Genomic DNA, 22,581 nt, shown 5'->3' on the forward strand with positions numbered 1-22,581 from the left:
TGTGGTGTTGGTGTGGTGTTGGGGTGTTGGTGTGGTGTTGGGGTGGTGTTGGGGTGGTGTTGAGGTGGTGTTGGGATGGTGTTGAGGTGGTGTTGAGGTGTTGAGGTGTTGAGGTGGTGTTGGTGTGGTGTTGGTGTGGTGTTGGGGTGTTGGTGTGGTGTTGGTGTGATGTTGGGGTGGTGTTGGGGTGGTGTTGGGGTGGTGTTGGGGTGGTGTTGAGGTGGTGTTGAGGTGTTGAGGTGGTGTTGGGGTGGTGTTGAGGTGGTGTTGGTGTGGTGTTGGGGTGGTGTTGGGGTGGTGTTGAGGTGGTGTTGAGGTGGTGTTGAGGTGGTGTTGAGGTGGTGTTGAGGTGGTGTTGGTGTGGTGTTGGGGTGGTGTTGAGGTGTTGGGGTGGTGTTGGGGTGGTGTTGGGGTGGTGTTGGGGGTGGTGTTAGGGTGGTGTTGAGGATGTTGGGGTGGTGTTGAGGATGTTGGGGTGGTGTTGGGGTGGTGTTGGGGTGGTTTTGAGGTTGTTGGGGTGGTGTTGGGGTGGTTTTGAGGTGGTGTTGAGGATGTTCGGGTGGTGTTGGGGTGGTGTTGGGGTGGTGTTGGGGTGGTGGTGGGGTGGTGTTGGGGTGGTGGTGGGGTGGTGTTGGGGTGGTGTTGGGGTGGTGTTGGGGTGGTGTTGGGGTGGTGTTGGGGTTGTGTTGGGGTGGTGTTGGGGTGGTGTTGGGGTGGTGTTGGGGTTGTGTTGGGGTTGTGTTGGGGTGGTGTTGGGGTGTTGGGGTGGTGTTGGGGTGGTGTTGGGGTGGTGTTGGGGTTGTGTTGGGGTGGTGTTGGGGTTGTGTTGGGGTGGTGTTGGGGTTGTGTTGGGGTGGTGTTGGGGTGGTGTTGGGGTTGTGTTGGGGTTGTGTTGGGGTGGTGTTGGGGTGGTGTTGGGGTTGTGTTGGGGTGGTGTTGGGGTGGTGTTGGGGTGGTGTTGGGGTGGTGTTGGGGTGGTGTTGGGGTGGTGTTGGGGTTGTGTTGGGGTGGTGTTGTGGTGGTGTTGGGGTGGTGTTGGGGTTGTGTTGGGGTGGTGTTGGGTGGTGTGGGGGTGGTGTTGGGGTGGTGTTGGGGTGGTGTTGGGGTGGTGTTGGGGTGGTGTTGGGGTGGTGTTGGGGTGGTGTTGGGGTTGTGTTGGGGTGGTGTTGGGTGGTGTTGGGGTGGTGTTGGGGTGGTGTGGGGTTGGTGTTGGGGTGGTGTTGGGGTGGTGTTGGGGTGGTGTTGGGGTGGTGTTGGGGTGGTGTTGGGGTGGTGTTGAGGTGGTGTTGGTTTGGTGTTGGGTGTTGGGGTGGTGTTGGGGTGGTGTTGGGGTGGTGTTGGGGTGGTGTTGGGGTGGTGTTGGGGTGGTGTTGGGGTGGTGTTGGGGTGGTGTTGGGGGTGTCAGGGGATGGCGGGAGGTCTCCTTGGCTGATCCACAACAAGATGGCCACTTGAGGAAGAGGGAATTTTATTTTCCTTCCTGTAAACTGAACCATGTTAAATTAATTTTACGACGTGTTACATAATATTGTGCAGCAATTCCTCAATAGTGCTATACCCGAATTGTGCTAAATGACAGTCTACTGTATGTAATTCTCCTTTAAGTAGCGGTGTATTCTCTCTATTTTATTAAGTTAACTATACCCATTTGTTTCTATTTTTATTTATACCCTCATATGCTATTTCCCCTTTTATTAAGAAGCACTGCGATAGACCTGCATGGCCAAGCTGGGTAACCCCAAGGTACTGTGGTCAGCAAGCTGAGTGTGACGTATTCTGGACAAGTGGTAGTATATATGTTTGTCCCAAAAGGTGGTAGAGAATTTACACACTACATATTAGCACTGGGGTAATACAGGAGATGGTCTCACTTGCTGGGATATAACAGTCAGAAAAATGACCTCATAACACTGTGGTTAACAACCATGAACACTGTGGTTAACAACCATGAACACTGTGGTTTACCATGAACACTGTGGTTAACAACCATGAACACTGTGGTTAACAACCATGAACACTGTGGTTAACAACCATGAACACAGTGGTTAACAACCATGAACACTGTGGTTAACAACCATGAACACTGTGGTTAACAACCATGAACACTGTGGTTAACAACCATGAACACTGTGGTTAACAACCATGAACACTGTGGTTAACAACCATGAACACTGTGGCTAACAACCATGAACACTGTGGTTAACCATGAACACTGTGGTTAACAACCATGAACACTGTGGTTAACAACCATGAACACTGTGGTTAACCATGAACACTGTGGTTAACAACCATGAACACTGTGGCTAACAACCATGAACACTGTGGTTAACCATGAACACTGTGGTTAACAACCATGAACACTGTGGTTAACAACCATGAACACTGTGGTTAACAACCATGAACACTGTGGTTAACAACCATGAACACTGTGGTTAACAACCATGAACACTGTGGTTAACCATGAACAGTGTGGTTAACAACCATGAACACTGTGGCTAACAACCATGAACACTGTGGTTAACCATGAACACTGTGGTTAACCATGAACACTGTGGTTAACAACCATGAACACTGTGGTTAACCATGAACACTGTGGTTAACAACCATGAACACTGTGGCTAACAACCATGAACACTGTGGTTAACCATGAAGACTGTGGTTAACAACCATGAACACTGTGGTTAACAACCATGAACACTGTGGTTAACAACCATGAACACTGTGGTTAACAACCATGAACACTGTGGTTAACAACCATGAACACTGTGGTTAACAACCATGAACACTGTGGTTAACCATGAACACTGTGGTTAACAACCATGAACACTGTGGCTAACAACCATGAACACTGTGGTTAACCATGAACACTGTGGTTAACAACCATGAACACTGTGGTTAACAACCATGAACACTGTGGTTAACCATGAACACTGTGGTTAACAACCATGAACACTGTGGCTAACAACCATGAACACTATGGTTAACCATGAACACTGTGGTTAACAACCATGAACACTGTGGTTAACAACCATGAACACTGTGGTTAACAACCATGAACACTGTGGTTAACCATGAACACTGTGGTTATTAACAACCATGAACACTGTGGTTAACCATGAATACTATGGTTGTTAACCATGAACACTGTGATTAACAGCCATGAACACTGTGGTTAACCATGAACACTGTGGTTAACAACCATGAACACTGTGGTTAACAACAATGAACATTATGGTGGTTAACCATGAACACTGTGGTTAACAACCATGAACACTGTGGTTAACAACCATGAACACTGTGGTTAACAACCATGAACACTGTGGTTAACAACCATGAACACTGTGGTTGTTAACCATGAACACTGTGGTTAACAACCATAAACATTGTGGTTAACAACCATGAACACTTTTGTTAACCATAAACACTGTGGTTAACAACCATGAACACTGTGGTTGTTAACCATGAACACTGTGGTTAACAACCATAAACATTGTGGTTAACAACCATGAACACTTTTGTTAACCATAAACACTGTGGTTAACAACCATGAACACTGTGGTTAACCATGAACACTGTGGTTAACCATGAACACTGTGGTTGCTAAAAACTATGAACACTGTGGTTAACCATGAACATTATGGTTGTTAACCATGAACACTGTAGTTGTTAACAATGAACACCGTAGTTGTTAACCATGAACAATGTGGTTAACAACCATGAACACTGTGGTTATTAACAACCATGGACAATGTGGTTAGCAACCATGAACACTGTGGTTAACAACCATGAACACTGTGGTTGCTAACCATGGATACTGTGGTTAACAACCATGAACAATGTGGTTGCTAACCATGAACACTGGTTAACAACCATGAACACTGTGGTTAACAACCATGAACACTGTGGTTAACAACCATGAACACTGTGGTTATTAACCATGAACACTGTGGTTATTAACCATGCCATGAACACTGTGGTTGCTAACCATGAACACTGTAGTTGTTAACCATGAACACTGTGGTTAACAACCATGAACACTGTAGTTAACAACCATGAACACTGTGGTTGTTAACCATGAACACTGTGATTGTTAACAACCATGAACACTGTAGTTGTTAACAAGTTGTGACTCTTAACTATCAACTTCACAATATAAACATTATCAAGATTTTCTCAACAGTATAACTAATAACAATAATAATAAACTTCCAAACTCTGTTTACCTCAGAGCTGACCTGGCTGACAGCCCAGCTGACCTGGCTGACAGCCCAGCTGACCTGGCTGACAGCCCAGCTGACCTGGTTGACAGCCCAGCTGACCTGGCTGACAGCCCAGCTGACCTGGTTGACAGCCCAGCTGACCTGGTTGACAGCCCAGCTGACCTGGTTGACAGCCCAGCTGACCTGGCTGACAGCCCAGCTGACCTGGCTGACAGCCCACCTGACCTGGCTGACAGCCCAGCTGACCTGGTTAACAGCCCAGCTGACCTGGTTGACAACCCACCATCAATCTTCACCTCAGAGCAGACCTGGTTGACAGCCCAGCTGACCTGGCTGACAACCCACCCTCAACCTTCACCTCAGAGCAGACCTGGTTGACAGCCCAGCTGACCTGGCTGACAACCCACCCTCAACCTTCACCTCAGAGCAGACCTGGTTGACACCCCAGCTGACCTGGCTGACAACCCACCCTCAACCTTCACCTCAGAGCAGACCTGGCTGACAGCCCAGCTGACCTGGCTGACAACCCACCCTCAACCTTCACCTCAGAGCAGACCTGGTTGACAGCCCAGCTGACCTGGCTGACAACCCACCCTCAACCTTCACCTCAGAGCAGACCTGGTTGACAGCCCAGCTGACCTGGCTGACAACCCACCCTCAACCTTCACATCAGAGGAGACCTGGCTGACAACCCACCCTCAACTTTTACCTCAGAGCAGACCCAGCTGACAGCCCAGCTGACCTGGCTGACAGCACAGCTGACCTGGCTGACAACCCACCCTCAACCTTCACATCAGAGGAGACCTGGCTGACAGCCCAGCAGACCTGGCTGACAACCCAGATGACCTGGCTGACAACCCAGATGACCTGGCTGACAACCCAGATGACCTGGCTGACAACCCAGATGACCTGGCTGACAACCCAGCTGACCTGGCTGACAACCCAGATGACCTGGCTGACAACCCACTCTCCTCCTACTTTGATTCATTACTAATTCTGCTGTGCAATTTTAAATGTAATTTATTCATTTGACTGTCAATTAAGACAGTAGTTACGTTCCTGAAAAACGATGTCTAATCAAAATTCGTCTAAAATTAACTGAAGAACACATGAGAAAAAGAGTTACGTTCATTACAGCCTAAAAAATAAATACCTAAATTTTTTATGGCTTTGTAATTCACTCAAAACTCAAAAATAATCAAGTTTTCTATTCAGTACATTATAGTTGTCATTGTTGTTGATTTGTGTCTAGAGTTGATGTGACCTTGTACAATACCTGCACAAACATTTGATAACCAGTTTCACAAGTATACCTCCCATAACTAACACCTGCCTCTACCACAACCACAATCACCTGCAAACTTCAGTGGAAACATATATTACCAGCAAGAAAATAATATTTTTTACTAAATAAATATAAATAAATATGGCCCGAATGAATACCCTTTACAGGTCGGCCATCACAAATCTGGCATCACTGGGACCTGTAGTGTGCCAGATTAGTGAGTTTGCCGGATTACAGAGTGGTTACGTTAAAATACATTTAATTAACCTATCAATAGAGATTCTTTCTGTTACTGCTTCTTCATTTTCATCACGGCTTTCTTCTCCACTGGCTTGCTGCTGTGGATTTACGTACAAGCATCTGCACAATTTCTGAGTCAGTATAATGATGAAATTTGAGTCGGTATAATGATGAAATTTGAAATTATGCTAGCTGAAATCAGTGCCGGATTACTGATGGAACCAGATAATTGATTGCCGGATTAGTGATGGTCGACCTGTACAATATGAATGCAAGCTAAAAAAAATTATAAGATCACAATAAATCCTCAAGTTGTCAACATGTGCTGTTGTTATTGTTGGGTTTAAAGTTGTGATTTCCTAAGGGTATTCGTGCCTATTTCTCTGCTATGAAATTAACTACCAGAATTCTTTTAATATAAAACTATTTAAAACATATTAATAAATTTAAGTAAAATAATAAGGTATCTTTCCCTTGCATTTTCAATAATAAAAGTATACTGGAACCTCGGTTTTCATATGCCCCAGTTTTCATAGGATTTGGTTTTCAATGACTTTTTTCATCAAAATTTTGTCCCAGTTTTCGTACAGCCACTCAGTTTTCTTAGAGTTGAAAATGGTCAGTACCAAATATGTCCATGTGACTTGGCCACTCAAGTGCCCACACAAAGCATCCCATGCATTCATGACTCAGTCTGCTTTTGTTTCTCGTTGAGTGAGCATCACCCTGCGCATTCATCCAAAACATTTCATAATAACCCATTGTTTTTTGTGCTTGTTTAATGAGTGTGACTGCTAAATAAGCCACCACGCAGCCAAAGAAAGTTCCGAGTGCCAGCCCTTCGATAAAAAAGGCAAGAAACACGACAGAATTCAAGAAAGAACTCGCAGCAAAGTACGAAAGTGGCATACACGTGGCTGATCTCACCAGGATGTACAGAAAGTACATCCTGGTGAGATATACTTCCCCTATCCAGGGAAATAACCCTGGATAGGGCCATGATACCTGAAGTCCTTATGGAAGGGGAGTCCCCTTCCAAACAATAACCTCTCCCCTCAACTCGCCATCTTCCATATGCCAACAAGAGTCTTCAATAAAGGTAAAAGTGATGGTAAATGTTCATTTATCCATTTCATTAGTCATTTATATTTATTTCTCATTGTTTTCTGTATGTAAAACTATAGTTATTCTCTATAAAACGTATTTTTTGTTAATATTTTTGGGTTTCTGGAACAGATTAATTGGATTTACATTATTTCTTAGGGGAAATATTGCAGTTTTCGTACAATTTGATTTTCGTCAGACTTTTTGGCACGGATTAATCACGAAAACCGAGGTTCCACTGTAATAGTACTACGGAGCAGAGGGTAGTGTGGGGCACCACCACATAATATCCAAGTTACTGACACCAGGGGCCCTCACATAGTTCTACATTGACATCAGGGTCCCTCACGTAGATCTATGTTATTGAAACCAGGGTCCCTCACAGTTCTACATTACTGACATCAGGGTCCCTCATGTAGAGCTACATTATTGACACCAGGGTCCCTCATGTAGAGCTACATTATTGACATCAGGGTCCCTCATGTAGAGCTACATTATTGACACCAGGGTCCCTCATGTAGAGCTACATTATTGACACCAGGGTCCCTCATGTAGAGCTACATTATTGACACCAGGGTCCCTCACACAGATATATGTTACTGACACCAGGGTCCCTCACGTAGATTTACATTATTGACACCTGGGTCCCTCACATAGATCTATGTTATTGGCACCAGGGTCCCTCACATAGATTGATGTTACTGGCATCAGGGTCCCTTACATAGATCTACATTACTGACACCAGGATCCCTCATGTAGATTTATATTACTGATACCAGGGTCCCTCACACACATAAACATAATTGACACCAGGGTCCCCTCACATAGATCTATGTTATTGACATCAGGGTTCCTCATACAGATCTATGTTGTTGACACCAGGGTCCCTCATGTTGACCTACATTACTGATGCCAGGGTCCCTCACACAAACCTATGTTATTGACACCAGGTTCCCTCACATAGATCTACATTACTGACACCTGATTCCGTCACGTAGATCTATGTTATTGACGCCAGAGTCCATCACTTATATCTACGTCATGAGCTCAGCTCACTCAGATAAGCTGAGGGTGGTAAATTCTACCTTGGTTAGTAGAGAATGGGTCTGTGTGGTGAGTGTGCACAGTATAAAAAAAAATCTTGCCTCACACAGTCTGATTCAATTGTATGGGGATCATTCAACACAAGGAATGGTAGCAGTTCAATCCTCTGTATATCATTCTACTGGAATTACAAAAGTTTATCATGCACTATCCTATGTAAGAAAGTCACCCTGAAGCAACAACTTACCTTAACAACAAATCCACCGGCAGATATCTCCACATCACAGAAGTGTTGCGAGTGCCACAAAGTACACAGGTTCTGCAACAGTTTGTTGGCATAAGACTTGCAAGCATAACGATGTGTGTCATTACTGAGGGAGGATGGGGCACCCTGGGCGGGGGGCAGCAACCCCACGCACGCCGCCATCCTCATACAACCTTTTAACCCTGAAATAAGTTCAAAATAATAAGTCATACTTTTGAAACTGTACCACTGTTCATTAGCTACCATTCTTATTGTACATAAAATTGTACTTAAATGCATAAGATTGAGAACTCTTTGCACAAACCAGCAAATGGTTCCCTGTTGACAAATCAATTTAGGAGAATACTTAAAAATCATCTCCTCTCTCAATAATAACCATATCCATACTATGCTAATCTCTAACCAAATTTGAAGCAACTCACAGACATATTTTATTATCCCTTATCTATTAACCCCTTGACTGTCACAACCCCAAATCCAAAGGTGTCTCCTGGTGTTGCAAAATTTCCCCCCAAAAAATTATTTTTTCTTATGAAATGATAGAGAATCTTTTCTCAATTGTAATGACACCAAAATAACGAAATTTGATGGAAAACTGAAGGAATTATCCTCTACCAAAGTTATCGACCTCGGCGATATTTACGAATCGGCGATTTCGCCCACTTTGAGCCCTATTTTCTGCTAATTCCATTGTTCCAGTCAACCAAACTCACAGCCATTTCTTTAGAACTCCATTTTTTCTATCGATTTAGTACAAGAAACTGCCCATTTACCGATTTCAACTACCCAATAACGTGGTCAGATTATTATTATTATAATCAAAAAGAAGCGCTAAGCCACAAGGACTATACAGCGCTGCAGGGCAGGAAGGAAGTGAGGGCATCAGGTGGCAAAAGGGAGATGGATGAGCAACAGGTTACGGATAACAGCGGGGCAGTGGATGGTGAAAGGGTAAAGGGCAGCAAGAGACTGAACCAGAAAGGGCTGAGGGGAGTGCGAAATGTATCATCAGAGTTTGTGGAGTAAATCAGTCGTTGTCAAGAAGTCAATGAGAGAGTCAGGATTAAAGGAGGGTCCATCAGCAAGAAGGGAAGGTAAAGAGAGAGTAGTAGAACGAAGACGACGTTGGAGGTAAATTCTGCGTGCTCGTTGATAGAGAAAGCAGTCTAACAGAATGTGGCTAACCGATACTGGAACTTGACACTGCTCACAGAGAGGAAAAGGGTGCCTCTCCATGAGATACCCATGAGTAAGACGAGTGTGGCCAATGCGAAGGCGGGAGAGAGTGGTCTCCCAACTTCGGCACTGATGACAAGAAGACGGCCAGTAACCTATGCTCGGTTTAATAGAATGAAGTTTGTTACCGAGCAGAGTTGACCAACGTTGTTGCCAACGGGTGCGAAGGTGGGTAGCTATTGCAGCAAAATAGTCCAGAAATGGAACACCTCGATAGGAAATTGGTAGGTCATATACTGCTGACCGCGCAGCAGTGTCTGCCCGTTCATTGCCCTGTACGTCGACATGACCAGGGACCCAACAAAAAACAATATCTTTATGTTTGGTAGAGATACGGCGTAGCCAAAGTTGGATACGGAGAACTAGGGGATGAGATGTATCAAATTTTCGTATAGCCTGTAGAGCACTAAGGGAGTCTGAGACTACTACAAATGATGACACAGGCATAGATGCGATACGAATAAGTGCTGCAAGAATGGCATACAGTTCAGCAGTAAAAATGCTAGCTGAAGATAGTAAATGCCCTCGTACGACGCTGTCCGGAAACACTGCTGCGAATCCGACGCCGTCTGAAGACTTAGAGCCATCTGTGTACACAGCGGTGGCATGAGAATGGGAGTGGAAGTGATCAAGAAAAAGAGAGCGGGAAGCCACCGTAGGCAGTTGAGCTTTCGAGCAAGGGAGTGAGAAAGAACAGACCCGAACAGCTGGAACTTCCCAGGGGGGTAGGGAAAAGTGAGATGCTACATGAACATATAAAGGTGGTAACTGAAGGGAAGACAAGAGTGAAAGTAGGCAAAGAGAAAAGGGACGGAGCAAACAGGGGCGGCGAACGAATAAGGAATGTCTACTAATATCGGTGACCATTCTATAAATGGAAGGATTGTGTAGATCGTGAGAGCGTACATAGTAACGAAGGCAATGGGCATCACGGCGATCAGACAAGGATGGAACATTTGCTTCTGTATAGAGGCTCTCAACAGGGGAAGAGCGAAAAGCACCAAGGCACAAACGTAAGCCTTGGTGATGGATAGAGTTAAGGCTAGAGAGAGTAGCAGGAGAGGCCGCGGAATAAATATGGTCACCATAATCGAGTTTCGATAAAACGAGGGCTGAATGTAGGCGAAGCAGAGTTCGACGATCAGCTCCCCAGGAAAGATGAGCAAGGGTTTTAAGAAGGTTTAGCCGGCTGTGACAAGTTGCCTTCAGAGAGGTAATGTGAGGTTTCCAGGTTAACCGACGGTCAAAGAGGAGGCCTAGAAACCTGACTGTATCACGTTCGGGGATACGGGAGCCATAGAGATACAAAGGATGATCGGAGATAACAGAGCGTCTAGTGAAAGTAATTTGGTGAGTTTTGGTACTTGAAAATTTAAACCCATGTGTGGTGGCCCAAGTGGAAACACGGTCGACCGCATGCTGGAGAGAAACTGCAATAAGGTGACAGTCAGCGCCTGCACAAGCAATAGCGAAGTCATCAACATAGAGTGATGACCAAATATTGGGTGGAAGAACAGAGGCCAAATCATTTATAGCAAGGAGAAAAAGTGTTGTGCTTAGAACACATCCCTGAGGGACACCTTCAGCTTGGACGAAGTCCGGGGAAAGAACATTATTGACTCGAACACGGAAATGTCTGTCAGTTAAAAAGTTCTTAAGGAAGGATGGTAGATTGCCTCGGAGGCCTAAGGAATGGGCCTGGGCCAAAATATTATACCTCCAAGTTGTGTCATATGCCTTCTCAAGGTCAAAAAATATGGCAATAACTGAGTGATTATTCGCAAAGGCATTACGAACATACGTATCCAAGCGTAGTAAGGGGTCTATGGTAGAACGACCCTTACGAAAGCCATATTGACTAGCGGAGAGACTGTTGTGAGTCTCTAAATACCACATTAAACGTCGATTTACGAGGCGTTCCATCACTTTGCAAACTGCACTTGTAAGAGCGATGGGGCGATAGTGGGAGGCATCATGTCCTGTAGTACCCGGTTTGCGGAAAGGGAGAACAATGGCAGATTTCCACAGCTGGGGAAGAACTCCTTGTGCCCAAATAAGATTGAAGAGGTGTAAGAGGACTACAAGGGCTGACCGATGTAAATGTTGTAACATACGAATATGAATGTCATCAGGCCCAGCTGCCGATGATCGGCAAGCTGAGAGCGTTGCCTCCAGTTCTTGAAGTGTAAAAGGCACATTATACTGTTCTTCTCCGAGAGAAGAAAAGTCCAAGGGTACTAACTCTCTGGCAGACTTTGAGGAAAGAAACGAGGGGCATAGATGGAGCCCTCGGGAAATACGGACCAGATGTGTGCCAAGTTCAATGGCAACGTCGAGAGGGTTTGCTATATCAACACCAGTGACCCGTAGAACAGGAGCCGGGTCAGGAGAGTATTTACCACTCAATTTCCTCACTTTTTTCCAGACTGCACTCATACAAGAAGCAGAGGTGATGGTGGAAACATAGTCTCGCCAACAAGTGCGTTTAGCTTCACGGATGACATGGCGAGCGATCGCACGCTTCTGCTTAAAATCAACAAGTCTCTCAGCGGTTCTATTGTACCGGTACCTGCCCCATGCAGCACGTTTCAAACGTACTGCACGAGCACAAGCAGGAGACCACCAAGGCACGCACTTCTGAGAATGCCTGCCTGAGGTTTGGGGTATAGAATGAGAAGCTGCGGTATAAACTGATGTCGAGAAGATGTGTAGGAGCTCATCAATGGAGGATGAAGAAGGAACCTCACTAAAAGCAGTGAGGTGTGAGTAAAGATCCCAATTTGCCCGATCAAATTGCCAGCGAGGGCTACGGAAAGGTGGTGAATAGGAAGGTGAAGTAAGAATGATCGGAAAATGATCGCTGTCATGTAAGTCTGGTAGAACAGACCAGGTGAAGTCTAGTGCAGTGGAGGAAGAGCAGACTGATAGATCGATGCAAGAGAGAGTATGAGTACGAGGATCAAAATGGGTGGGAGTACCCGTATTGAAAACATGGAGGGGGTGAGAGGCAAGAAAAGCCTCCAACTGAATGCCACGTGAGTCACAATGAGACCCCCCCCAGAGGAAATGGTGGGCATTAAAATCACCAAGTAACAGAAGTGGTGGTGGTAAGGATGAAACAAGAAAGGCAAAGTCTGGGATAGAAAATGCTCGAGAAGGAGAGAGATATAAAGAACATATTGTAAACCACTTATTCAAGTGGATACGGGCTGCAGTGTAATGCAGCGAGGTATGGACAAATAGTTGACAGTACGGAATATCATTGCGTAGAAGAAGGGCACTTTCATTAAAGGTCCCATCTGAGAAAGGATCCGAAGAATACAATAAATTATAGCCTGAGATAGGTTGGAAAACAGCCGAGTGTAATTTTGGTTCTTGTAAGCAAGCACCAACAGGGGAAAACCTGGAAAGCAACATCTGAAGCTCACCCCGATTACCCCTGAGGCCGCGGATATTCCACTGTAAATAGGCCATGATTGGCGATGAAGAAAATATCAGGAATCTGTAGGTAAAGGCACCTACGGACTAGAGGGGTTAGAAAAGTCAACGTGTGGTGGCATTGGAAGATGTTCAAGTAGCGAAGGAACGGAGCATTGCGAAGAATGGGGTTGTGAAGATGGAGGAGAGGGAAGAGAAGGAACAGGAAGTGAATCAGTGTCCATTGAAGGTTTAGTCTCTGCAATATATTCTGAAATGGCTTCAAGTGTTTCTGAATTCAAAGATGTATGGGAGACCATATTGGAGATAGGAGGAGGAGGGTGAGTAAAGATTGGGACAGTAATGGACTGTACCAAAGTAGAGGGGGAGGGAAAAGTGTAAGGGACTGGAGATGAAGTGTGGGGGGGGACAGAAGAGGCAGAAACCTGGGAGGTGACAGAAGAGGGAGAAACTTGGGAGGGGACGGGGGTGGAAGGCATAGTACGAGGAGGAGGGTGAAGCTCCACACTTGTAATAGAGCCAGAGAGAGGGGAAGAACTAGGTACAGAGACTGGAAAGGTAAAGTGTGGAGGCGGAAGAAGGGAAGGAAGGGGCAAAGAAGATTTGAGCAATGTGGATTTTTTGGACTTCTGAGTAGAGGGGCGATTGGTATTAGGTGTCGTACGAGGTCTTGTCGATACTGGGGCTTGTGAGGAAGGACGCGAAGATGTGAGAACAGACTGAGTTGTAGTCGGGACGTCAGAGCCAAGGACAGCAAAAGGATTAGATGCCGTAGTGGCTATGGGAGGGGTAACAACAGAGGAGGCTGCAGAAGATGGGACCCCAGAAGTGGGGGGACGTTTGGAAACACGAGAATAAGAAACACGGGGTAGTCTCCCTTGGAGGCGGAGATGAGTAACTGCCATAGCATAAGGGAGACCTTCTGCCTCTTTGAGGCAACGGATTTCACGTTCATTTAAGTAGACCTGGCAACGGCGGGAGTACGAAGGGTGAGCTTCATTACAATTAAGGCAAGATGGAGGTTGACTGCAAGATGTATTAGAATGGTCGTCGGCACCACAGACTGGGCATTCGGCCATAGATCTGCAATATTTCGCTGGGTGACCAAAACGCCAGCAATTTCTACATTGTTGCGGTGTAGGTATCACCTTTCGAACTTGTAACCGATGTCCCGCGACATATACAGAGGACGGGAGTTCTCGGCTGTCAAAAGTTAAACGAGCCACATTGCAAGGGTAACGTCTCCGCCCCCGGGCAGGAAGGACATAAGTGTCTACTTTGAGGATTGGGAGATCCTGGAGTTCCAGCTGTTCAAAAATGTCATTGCCACATGACTGGAAATTCTGTTGGACTATGGTATGGGGCAGAATGACAGTACCACTACAAGAATTGAGAGAAAGATGTTTTTCAATAGTGATAGGAGTAGTATCGATATTCGAAAGGAGAGAAAGATCATGAGCTTGGGTAGCATTCTGGACAGTGACGATGCGCATACCGCTCTTGAGAGCGTGAAATGAAATATCTCTGCCAACATGACGCAGGAGCGCTTTGGCAATACTATGGTCAGAAAGGTAGGCAGAAGAAGAAGTTGGTCTTAAAGTAAAGAATTTAGTCCATTGTGTGGTCCGAAACTGAGCGTGGAGAGGGAGTGCTTGACGTGTCGGTCGTTTCCGAGTAGAATGGGAAGGTAACGACGGAGCATCATCAGGAGATTGACGTTGGCGTTTAGGAGTAGGACCGGAGTTGGTCCGGCATGAAATGGGTGGGCGATTCGAAAATTGCCGTACCGTAGAGGGAGAAGCCGGAAGCATAGTCAAAGGAGAGCGGAGTTCAGACAAATCGAAGGAGTCAGTCGAAGCCCCGGTACCTGAAGCGGGTGAGGAAACAGCACCAGCAAGAGGTACAGGGGCATCAGGAGTGTCCGAAGAGTGGTCTAAACACAAGGCAGGGTCAGAATGGGGTGCGGTATCAAGAAGGGGCCCGGGGGTAGTGGTTTCATGGACTAGGGCTGCCATGGTTAGGTTACTCCTTTGCTTTTTGTTTTTAAGAAAAAAAAAGAAAGAAGAAAAGAAAATAAAAATAAAAAAAAGAATAAAAAAAGGGGGGAGCGGGGAGGAATAGTTCCCAGGAGGAATGAAAGGGCCGGAAATCTCCCTCCGCGCCCAAGAGGACTCGACACCGCTAGTAGCGCAGATGCAGCATGGAACCCGTGCCATACCCTACCCTTCATGCCAGTAAACCAGCAATCCGGGATAGCAACCTCACATCTGCCGAGCTACCTCGGTGGACAAAAGAGAGGGCGGCCGGATATCCGCCACAAAGCATACCTCCTTCAGCCACCACCCCCGGAATCCGAAAGGTGGCTTCCAGAGATACACCCGTCGCCCAAAAGACACCCAAAGCTACTCCGGGATACCGGAGAGGGATCGGGACATCCCTAGGCAATCCAGATTCCACGGCAAACTACGCCACCGCCAAGAAACCTCAACGGAATGGGATGGACCCCGGTGTCCTTTCCCCTACCTAGGAACTAGCGCGCCTGTGAGAGAAATCACGAAGGCTAAAAAGAGGAAGGGCAAAAGGGAGGGGTGAGGAGGAGGAGGAGGAATGGAAAAAGGGGAGGATGGGGAGGATGGGATAGGGGAGGGGAGAATGGGGGGTAATTAGGTTCGGTCTGAGGAAGAAGACCGACAGGGCTAATTCCTCAGACCAAGAGCCTCTTCACCACGCCAAGGAGCCCCCCTTGAAGAGGAACGTGGTCAGAAATTTGCAATTTGGCTAATTTCATGAAAATTAAAAAATATGACAATTTCAAAATAGGGTCCAGAATGAACAATACAGACATTACTGGCTCTAAAATAACATTTTCTTTGTTCATCAGTCACGTCTGCAGGCCCCTCTGATATTACTCTTGCTTTCTATTTTAAATTTTTATTCAAACAAAAAATAGAAGATTTACTGTTATGCAGACTACTGCAATATTGTAATAATTGTATAAATAATGTCAACTCATTCATGATTGCATATAAGAATGGCTACTTGGACATTTATTGGAAAATGACATCATTTGTTTACTTTTGAACATCGGCAAAAATCAAACATTTCCCTTACTTTGAGCTCCATTTCAAGGTTCTTTTCATAGTAAAACCAATCAAAATCACCTCTATTTCTATAATATGTTTTCCATTTATCAAAGGAGACCAAGAAAATGAGAATACAACCATAAATATTATACGAAAATCAACCACAAAGTTGGGATTTTAATTAAAAAAACAGTCGGAGTTTTTTTTCTCATTATGCACTGCGTGCTGCAGGATTTTTTTTATATGGTGCACACTGCCGAGGAGAGACAGGCACCTAGCAACATCTGTTGTTGGGGCAATGGATGAATTCCCTACTATGTTTGTTAACTGCTCATTACTCTGTAATTTGTCTATGATTGTAATCATGTGATAACATGTTTATCATTCATTACCTTTGAAACTTGTCATGATTGTGACCAGCTCTACCTGGAGCTCATTACCTTTGTAAATTCTCATGATTAATGTGTTTATGATTCATTACATTTGCAATTATTCATGAGTGTGACCAGCTCAACCTGGAGCTCATTACCTTTGTAACTTGGTCATGATTATGACCAGATCTAGTTCATTACCTTTGTAACTTGCTCAGCTATCAAAACTTTGGAGTCCAGTCCCTGGACCAATTATGTACCTCTGTAATCTTTTGACTACCGCCCACAGGATGGGTATGGGGTGCATAATAAACATATTAAACTAACAACTAAACTGTATCATAAATTGTATTACCTCATATTAATAATAGAGTAAAATATTTAATATTTGAAGTCTGTCTAGACTTAAGTAGTCTTTACATATTAGGTTAACCCTTTCAGGGTCCACAGGCCCTCTCCGAGACTTGTTCTCAGGGTCCCCCAAATTTAAAAAAAAAATTATTTTTTTCTTATGAAAAGATAGAGAATCTTTTCCCAATCATAATGACACCAAAAGTATGAGATTTGATGGAAAACTTACGGAATTATGCTCTCGCAAAGTTAGCAGTCTCGACGATGTTTACGCATCGGCGATTTTGCCCACTTTGAGCCCTATTTTCGGCCAATTCCAGTGTACTAGTTGACAAAAATCATAACTGTTTAGCTAGAACTCCATTTTTTCTATCGAATGAGTACAAGAAACCACCATTTACATATTTCAACTATCCAATACAGTGGTCAGAATTTAGCATTTTACCAATCTCACACAAATTTCAAAAGATGCCAATTTCCGAATAGGGTCCAGAATAAACAAAAAAGACATTCCTGGCACTAAAATAACATTTCCTCTGTTCATTAGTCACGTCCCCACGCCCCTCTTACATTATTTTGCTTTTCACTTTGAATTTTTATTCTCACAAAAAAATAGAAGATTTACTGTTATGTAGACTACTGCATTAGTGTAGAAATGGTATAAATAATATCAGCGCACTTGTGAAAGAATATTAGACTCACCAGTTAACGTGTATTGGACACAGCATGATTTGTTTACTTTTGAACTTTGGTAAAAATCGAACATTTCTGCTACTTTGAGCTCAATTTCAAGGTACTTTTCATTGTAAAACCAGTCAAAATCATCTCAATTTCTGTAATATGTCTTCCATTCTATAAAATGAGACCAGAAAATCTAGAATACAACAATAAATACCATACAAAAATACAGTGCAAAGTTGCTGTTTTAATCCAAAAACACGGTCAAAGTTTTTTTTTCTCATTACGCACTGTGGGCTGCAGGATTTTTTTTATACTGCGCACACTGACCACATAGACCCATTCTTTCATATGTAGGCCTACCAGCTTTCTCTCACTAGATTTGAGGGCGCTAGAATTTAGGCGTACAGTGGACCCCCGGTTAACAATTTTAATCCGTGCAAGAGGGGTAATTGTTATGCGAAATAATCGGTATGCGAATGAATTTTCCCCATAAGAAATAATGGAAATCAAATTAATCCATGCAAGACACCCAAAAGTATGAAAAAAAAATTTTTACCACATGAAATATACATTTTCCTACACACAAAGAGAAGGATACATGCACAATAGTAGAGTAGTACATGCACAGTATATATTGTGCATGTACTAGTCTACTAAATGAAGAATAAATGACACTTACCTTTATTGAAGATGCAGCAATGACTGATGAGACACTGTGTCCTGGGAGTGCCTTTTCCTCCTGAGTACTGTAGGTCCTGTTTGGCATTTTCTTCCAGAACAGGCCTTATCACACTGTGTATGCCACTACGATTCTTAAATCTCTCAAACCAACCTTTGCTGGCTTTAAATTCACCAATATGAGCACTAGTTCCAGGCATTTTTCCCTGTTCACCTGGGTGTTAGTCGACTTGTGTGGGTTGCATCCTGGGAGACAAGATTAAGGACCCCAATGGAAATAAGTTAGACAGTCTTCGATGACACTGACTTTTTTGGGTTATCCTGGGTGGCAAATCCTCTGGGGTTAATTGTTTCTTGGTATTCTCAATAAGCCACACCAACAACGGTGCTACAGCAGCAGCAGCAGCAGCTGACAGTGCAGCAGCAGCAGCAGCTGTACCACCAATAGTAGCGATGGTTGATTGGGGTTTTGGGGTTCATTATACAACCTGGCCAGCTCGGAGACATGCACTCCACTTTCATACTTATCAATGATCTTTTTCTTCATCTCTATTGTAATTCTCACCCTTATTGCTGTAGGGTTGGCACTAGAAGCTTTCTTGGGGCCCATGGTCACTTATTTTCCAGAAAAAGCACCGAAAACACTGTAATAATACGAAATATTCCGATTGTATGCTTGGATGTTACCGCGGAGGCTGGCTGGTAAACAATGCCACCGGCGGAACATGTGAGCGTGGCTCAGGCCGCACATTGGACGCGTCTCGGAAGAAAATCGGTAAGCGGGTTTTTAAGCGGTATGTGAGGCAAAATTTTTGCAATTAAAGTAAGCGGTATGCGAAATAATCGCTATGTGATGCCATCGTTATGCGGGGGTCCACTGTACTAGTACGTCTTGGACACTGGTGCGTAAGCCGTACTAGTATGGCTGAAACCCTGAAAGGGTTAAGTCTGCCCAAAATGCCTCAGCATGATAGTGGCTTTCTTTGTACCAGTCAAATTATGAAATGTAAACACACATTGTAACCTTTGCAAAGAAATAAACTTCCGATTATGATTTGAATTTGATTTTCATAAGAAACCATACTTAATAGTCTGTATCTAGATCTTCAGCAGTCTTTAACCCTTAAACGGTCCAAACGTATATATACATCCACGCGCGTAGCGCCCCAAACGTATATATACGTTTTCTTTGTCATTCATTCAACATTGCCACAATAAGCCTGAGTCACCTAGACATGAGAGAATGGGTGTGCACACTCACTGTGTGCCATATTAAAATAATTGGGGATGCCTGGGTACCATATGCTCTTTTTTCCTTTTAAAAGAAAAGATTGTTTTTTTCCTCAAAAAAGTTGGGGCGCTATGCGAGTGAACGTATATATACGTTTGGACCGTTTAAGGGTTAAGCATTAGCATTAGTTTGAAACAAATGTTTTGCTTTATAGTCTTTCTTTTGTGCCTAACAATGTTTTATTACATGTAAACTACATTATTTTGTACAGCATAAAGAAATAAAATATTTGTACACCTACCATCCGACTTACAACCAAGCTTGGTTCCGACCAACCGGTCCTAAGTCAAAATGGACGTAAGTCGAACCTTTGAAAATTGCCAACATACTGGGTAGGGCATAATGTCAAACTTTTCCTATATAAACTACCTACATAGTACTGTAATGTATTATTATTATTATAATCAAAAAGAAGCGCTAAGCCACAAGGACTATACAGCGCTGCAGGGCAGGAAGGAAGCGAGGGCATCAGGTGGCAAAAGGGAGATGGATGAGCAACAGGTTACGGATAACAGCGGGGCAGTGGATGGTGAAAGGGTAAAGGGCAGCAAGAGACTGAACCAGAAAGGGCTGAGGGGAGTGCGAAAAGTATCATCAGAGTTTGTGGAGTAAATCAGTCGTTGTCAAGAAGTCAATGAGAGAGTCAGGATTAAAGGAGGGTCCGTCAGCAAGAAGGGAAGGTAAAGAGAGAGTAGTAGAACGAAGACGACGTTGGAGGTAAATTCTGCGTGCTCGTTGATAGAGAGGGCAGTCTAACAGAATGTGGCTAATCGATACTGGAACTTGACACTGCTCACAGAGAGGAACAGGGTGCCTCTCCATGAGATACCCATGAGTAAGACGAGTGTGGCCAATGCGAAGGCGGGAGAGAGTGGTCTCCCAACCTCGGCACTGATGACAAGAAGACGGCCAGTAACCTATGCTCGGTTTAATAGAATGAAGTTTGTTACCGAGCAGAGTTGACCAACGTTGTTGCCAACGGGTGCGAAGGTGGGTAGCTATTGCAGCAAAATAGTCCAGAAATGGAACACCTCGATAGGAAATTGGTAGGTCATATACTGCTGACCGCGCAGCAGTGTCTGCCTGTTCATTGCCCTGTACGTCGACATGACCAGGGACCCAACAAAAAACAATATCTTTATGTTTGGTAGAGATACGGCGTAGCCAAAGTTGGATACGGAGAACTAGGGGATGAGATGTATCAAATTTTCGTATAGCCTGTAGAGCACTAAGGGAGTCTGAGACTACTACAAATGATGACACAGGCATAGATGCGATACGAATAAGTGCTGCAAGAATGGCATACAGTTCAGCAGTAAAAATGCTAGCTGAAGATAGTAAATGCCCTCGTACGACGCTGTCCGGAAACACTGCTGCGAATCCGACGCCGTCTGAAGACTTAGAGCCATCTGTGTACACAGCGGTGGCATGAGAATGGGAGTGGAAGTGATCAAGAAAAAGAGAGCGGGAAGCCACCGTAGGCAGTTGAGCTTTCGAGCAAGGGAGTGAGAAAGAACAGACCCGAACAGCTGGAACTTCCCAGGGGGGTAGGGAAAAGTGAGATGCTACATGAACATATAAAGGTGGTAACTGAAGGGAAGACAAGAGTGAAAGTAGGCAAAGAGAAAAGGGACGGAGCAAACAGGGGCGGCGAACGAATAAAGAATGTCTACTAATATCGGTGACCATTCTATAAATGGAAGGATTGTGTAGATCGTGAGAGCGTACATAGTAACGAAGGCAATGGGCATCACGGCGATCAGACAAGGATGGAACATTTGCTTCTGTATAGAGGCTCTCAACAGGGGAAGAGCGAAAAGCACCAAGGCACAAACGTAAGCCTTGGTGATGGATAGAGTTAAGGCTAGAGAGAGTAGCAGGAGAGGCCGCGGAATAAATCTGGTCACCATAATCGAGTTTCGATAAAACGAGGGCTGAATGTAGGCGAAGCAGAGTTCGACGATCAGCTCCCCAGGAAAGATGAGCAAGGGTTTTAAGAAGGTTTAGCCGGCTGTGACAAGTTGCCTTCAGAGAGGTAATGTGAGGTTTCCAGGTTAACCGACGGTCAAAGAGAAGGCCTAGAAACCTGACTGTATCACGTTCGGGGATACGGGAGCCATAGAGATACAAAGGATGATCGAAGATAACAGAGCGTCTAGTGAAAGTAATTTGGTGAGTTTTGGTACTTGAAAATTTAAACCCATGTGTGGTGGCCCAAGTGGAAACACGGTCGACCGCATGCTGGAGAGAAACTGCAATAAGGTGACAGTCAGTGCCTGCACAAGCAATAGCGAAGTCATCAACACAGAGTGATGACCAAATATTGGGTGGAAGAACAGAGGCCAAATCATTTATAGCAAGGAGAAAAAGTGTTGTGCTTAGAACACATCCCTGAGGGACACCTTCAGCTTGGACGAAGTCCGGGGAAAGAACATTATTGACTCGAACACGGAAATGTCTGTCAGTTAAAAAGTTCTTAAGGAAGGATGGTAGATTGCCTCGGAGGCCTAAGGAATGGGCCTGGGCCAAAATATTATACCTCCAAGTTGTGTCATATGCCTTCTCAAGGTCAAAAAATATGGCAATAACTGAGTGATTATTCGCAAAGGCATTACGAACATACGTATCCAAGCGTAGTAAGGGGTCTATGGTAGAACGACCCTTACAAAAGCCATATTGACTAGCGGAGAGACTGTTGTGAGTCTCTAAATACCACATTAAACGTCGATTTACGAGGCGTTCCATCACTTTGCAAACTGCACTTGTAAGAGCGATGGGGCGATAGTGGGAGGCATCATGTCCTGTAGTACCCGGTTTGCGGAAAGGGAGAACAATGGCAGATTTCCACAGCTGGGGAAGAACTCCTTGTGCCCAAATAAGATTGAAGAGGTGTAAGAGGACTACAAGGGCTGACCGATGTAAATGTTGTAACATACGAATATGAATGTCATCAGGCCCAGCTGCCGATGATCGGCAAGCTGAGAGATTTGCCTCCAGTTCTTGAAGTGTAAAAGGCACATTATACTGTTCTTCTCCGAGAGAAGAAAAGTCCAAGGGTACTAACTCTCTGGCAGACTTTGAGGAAAGAAACGAGGGGCATAGATGGAGCCCTCGTGAAATACGGACCAGATGTGTGCCAAGTTCAATGGCAACGTCGAGAGGGTTTGCTATATCAACACCAGTGACCCGTAGAACAGGAGCCGGGTCAGGAGAGTATTTACCACTCAATTTCCTCACTTTTTTCCAGACTGCACTCATAGAAGAAGCAGAGGTGATGGTGGAAACATAGTCTCG

At 44.7% G+C, this 22,581-nt stretch overlaps 1 protein-coding gene across 2 annotated transcripts in view; it reads right to left on the reverse strand.

Moving 5' to 3' along the window:
- Nucleotides 1-22,581, reverse strand: part of LOC128697027 (actin-binding protein IPP) — a 228,889-nt gene that overhangs the window by 177,692 nt on the left and 28,616 nt on the right. For both annotated transcript variants that reach the window (XM_070095245.1, XM_070095246.1), the window contains one exon: nt 8,141-8,340. In XM_070095245.1, coding sequence (XP_069951346.1) covers nt 8,141-8,326 — 186 coding nt within the window. In that variant the 5' untranslated portion in view covers nt 8,327-8,340. The remainder of the gene's footprint in view (nt 1-8,140; nt 8,341-22,581) is intronic.

Source organism: Cherax quadricarinatus, chromosome 49 (genome assembly GCF_038502225.1).
Source record: "Cherax quadricarinatus isolate ZL_2023a chromosome 49, ASM3850222v1, whole genome shotgun sequence".
NCBI classification, from domain to species: Eukaryota; Metazoa; Arthropoda; class Malacostraca; order Decapoda; family Parastacidae; genus Cherax; species Cherax quadricarinatus.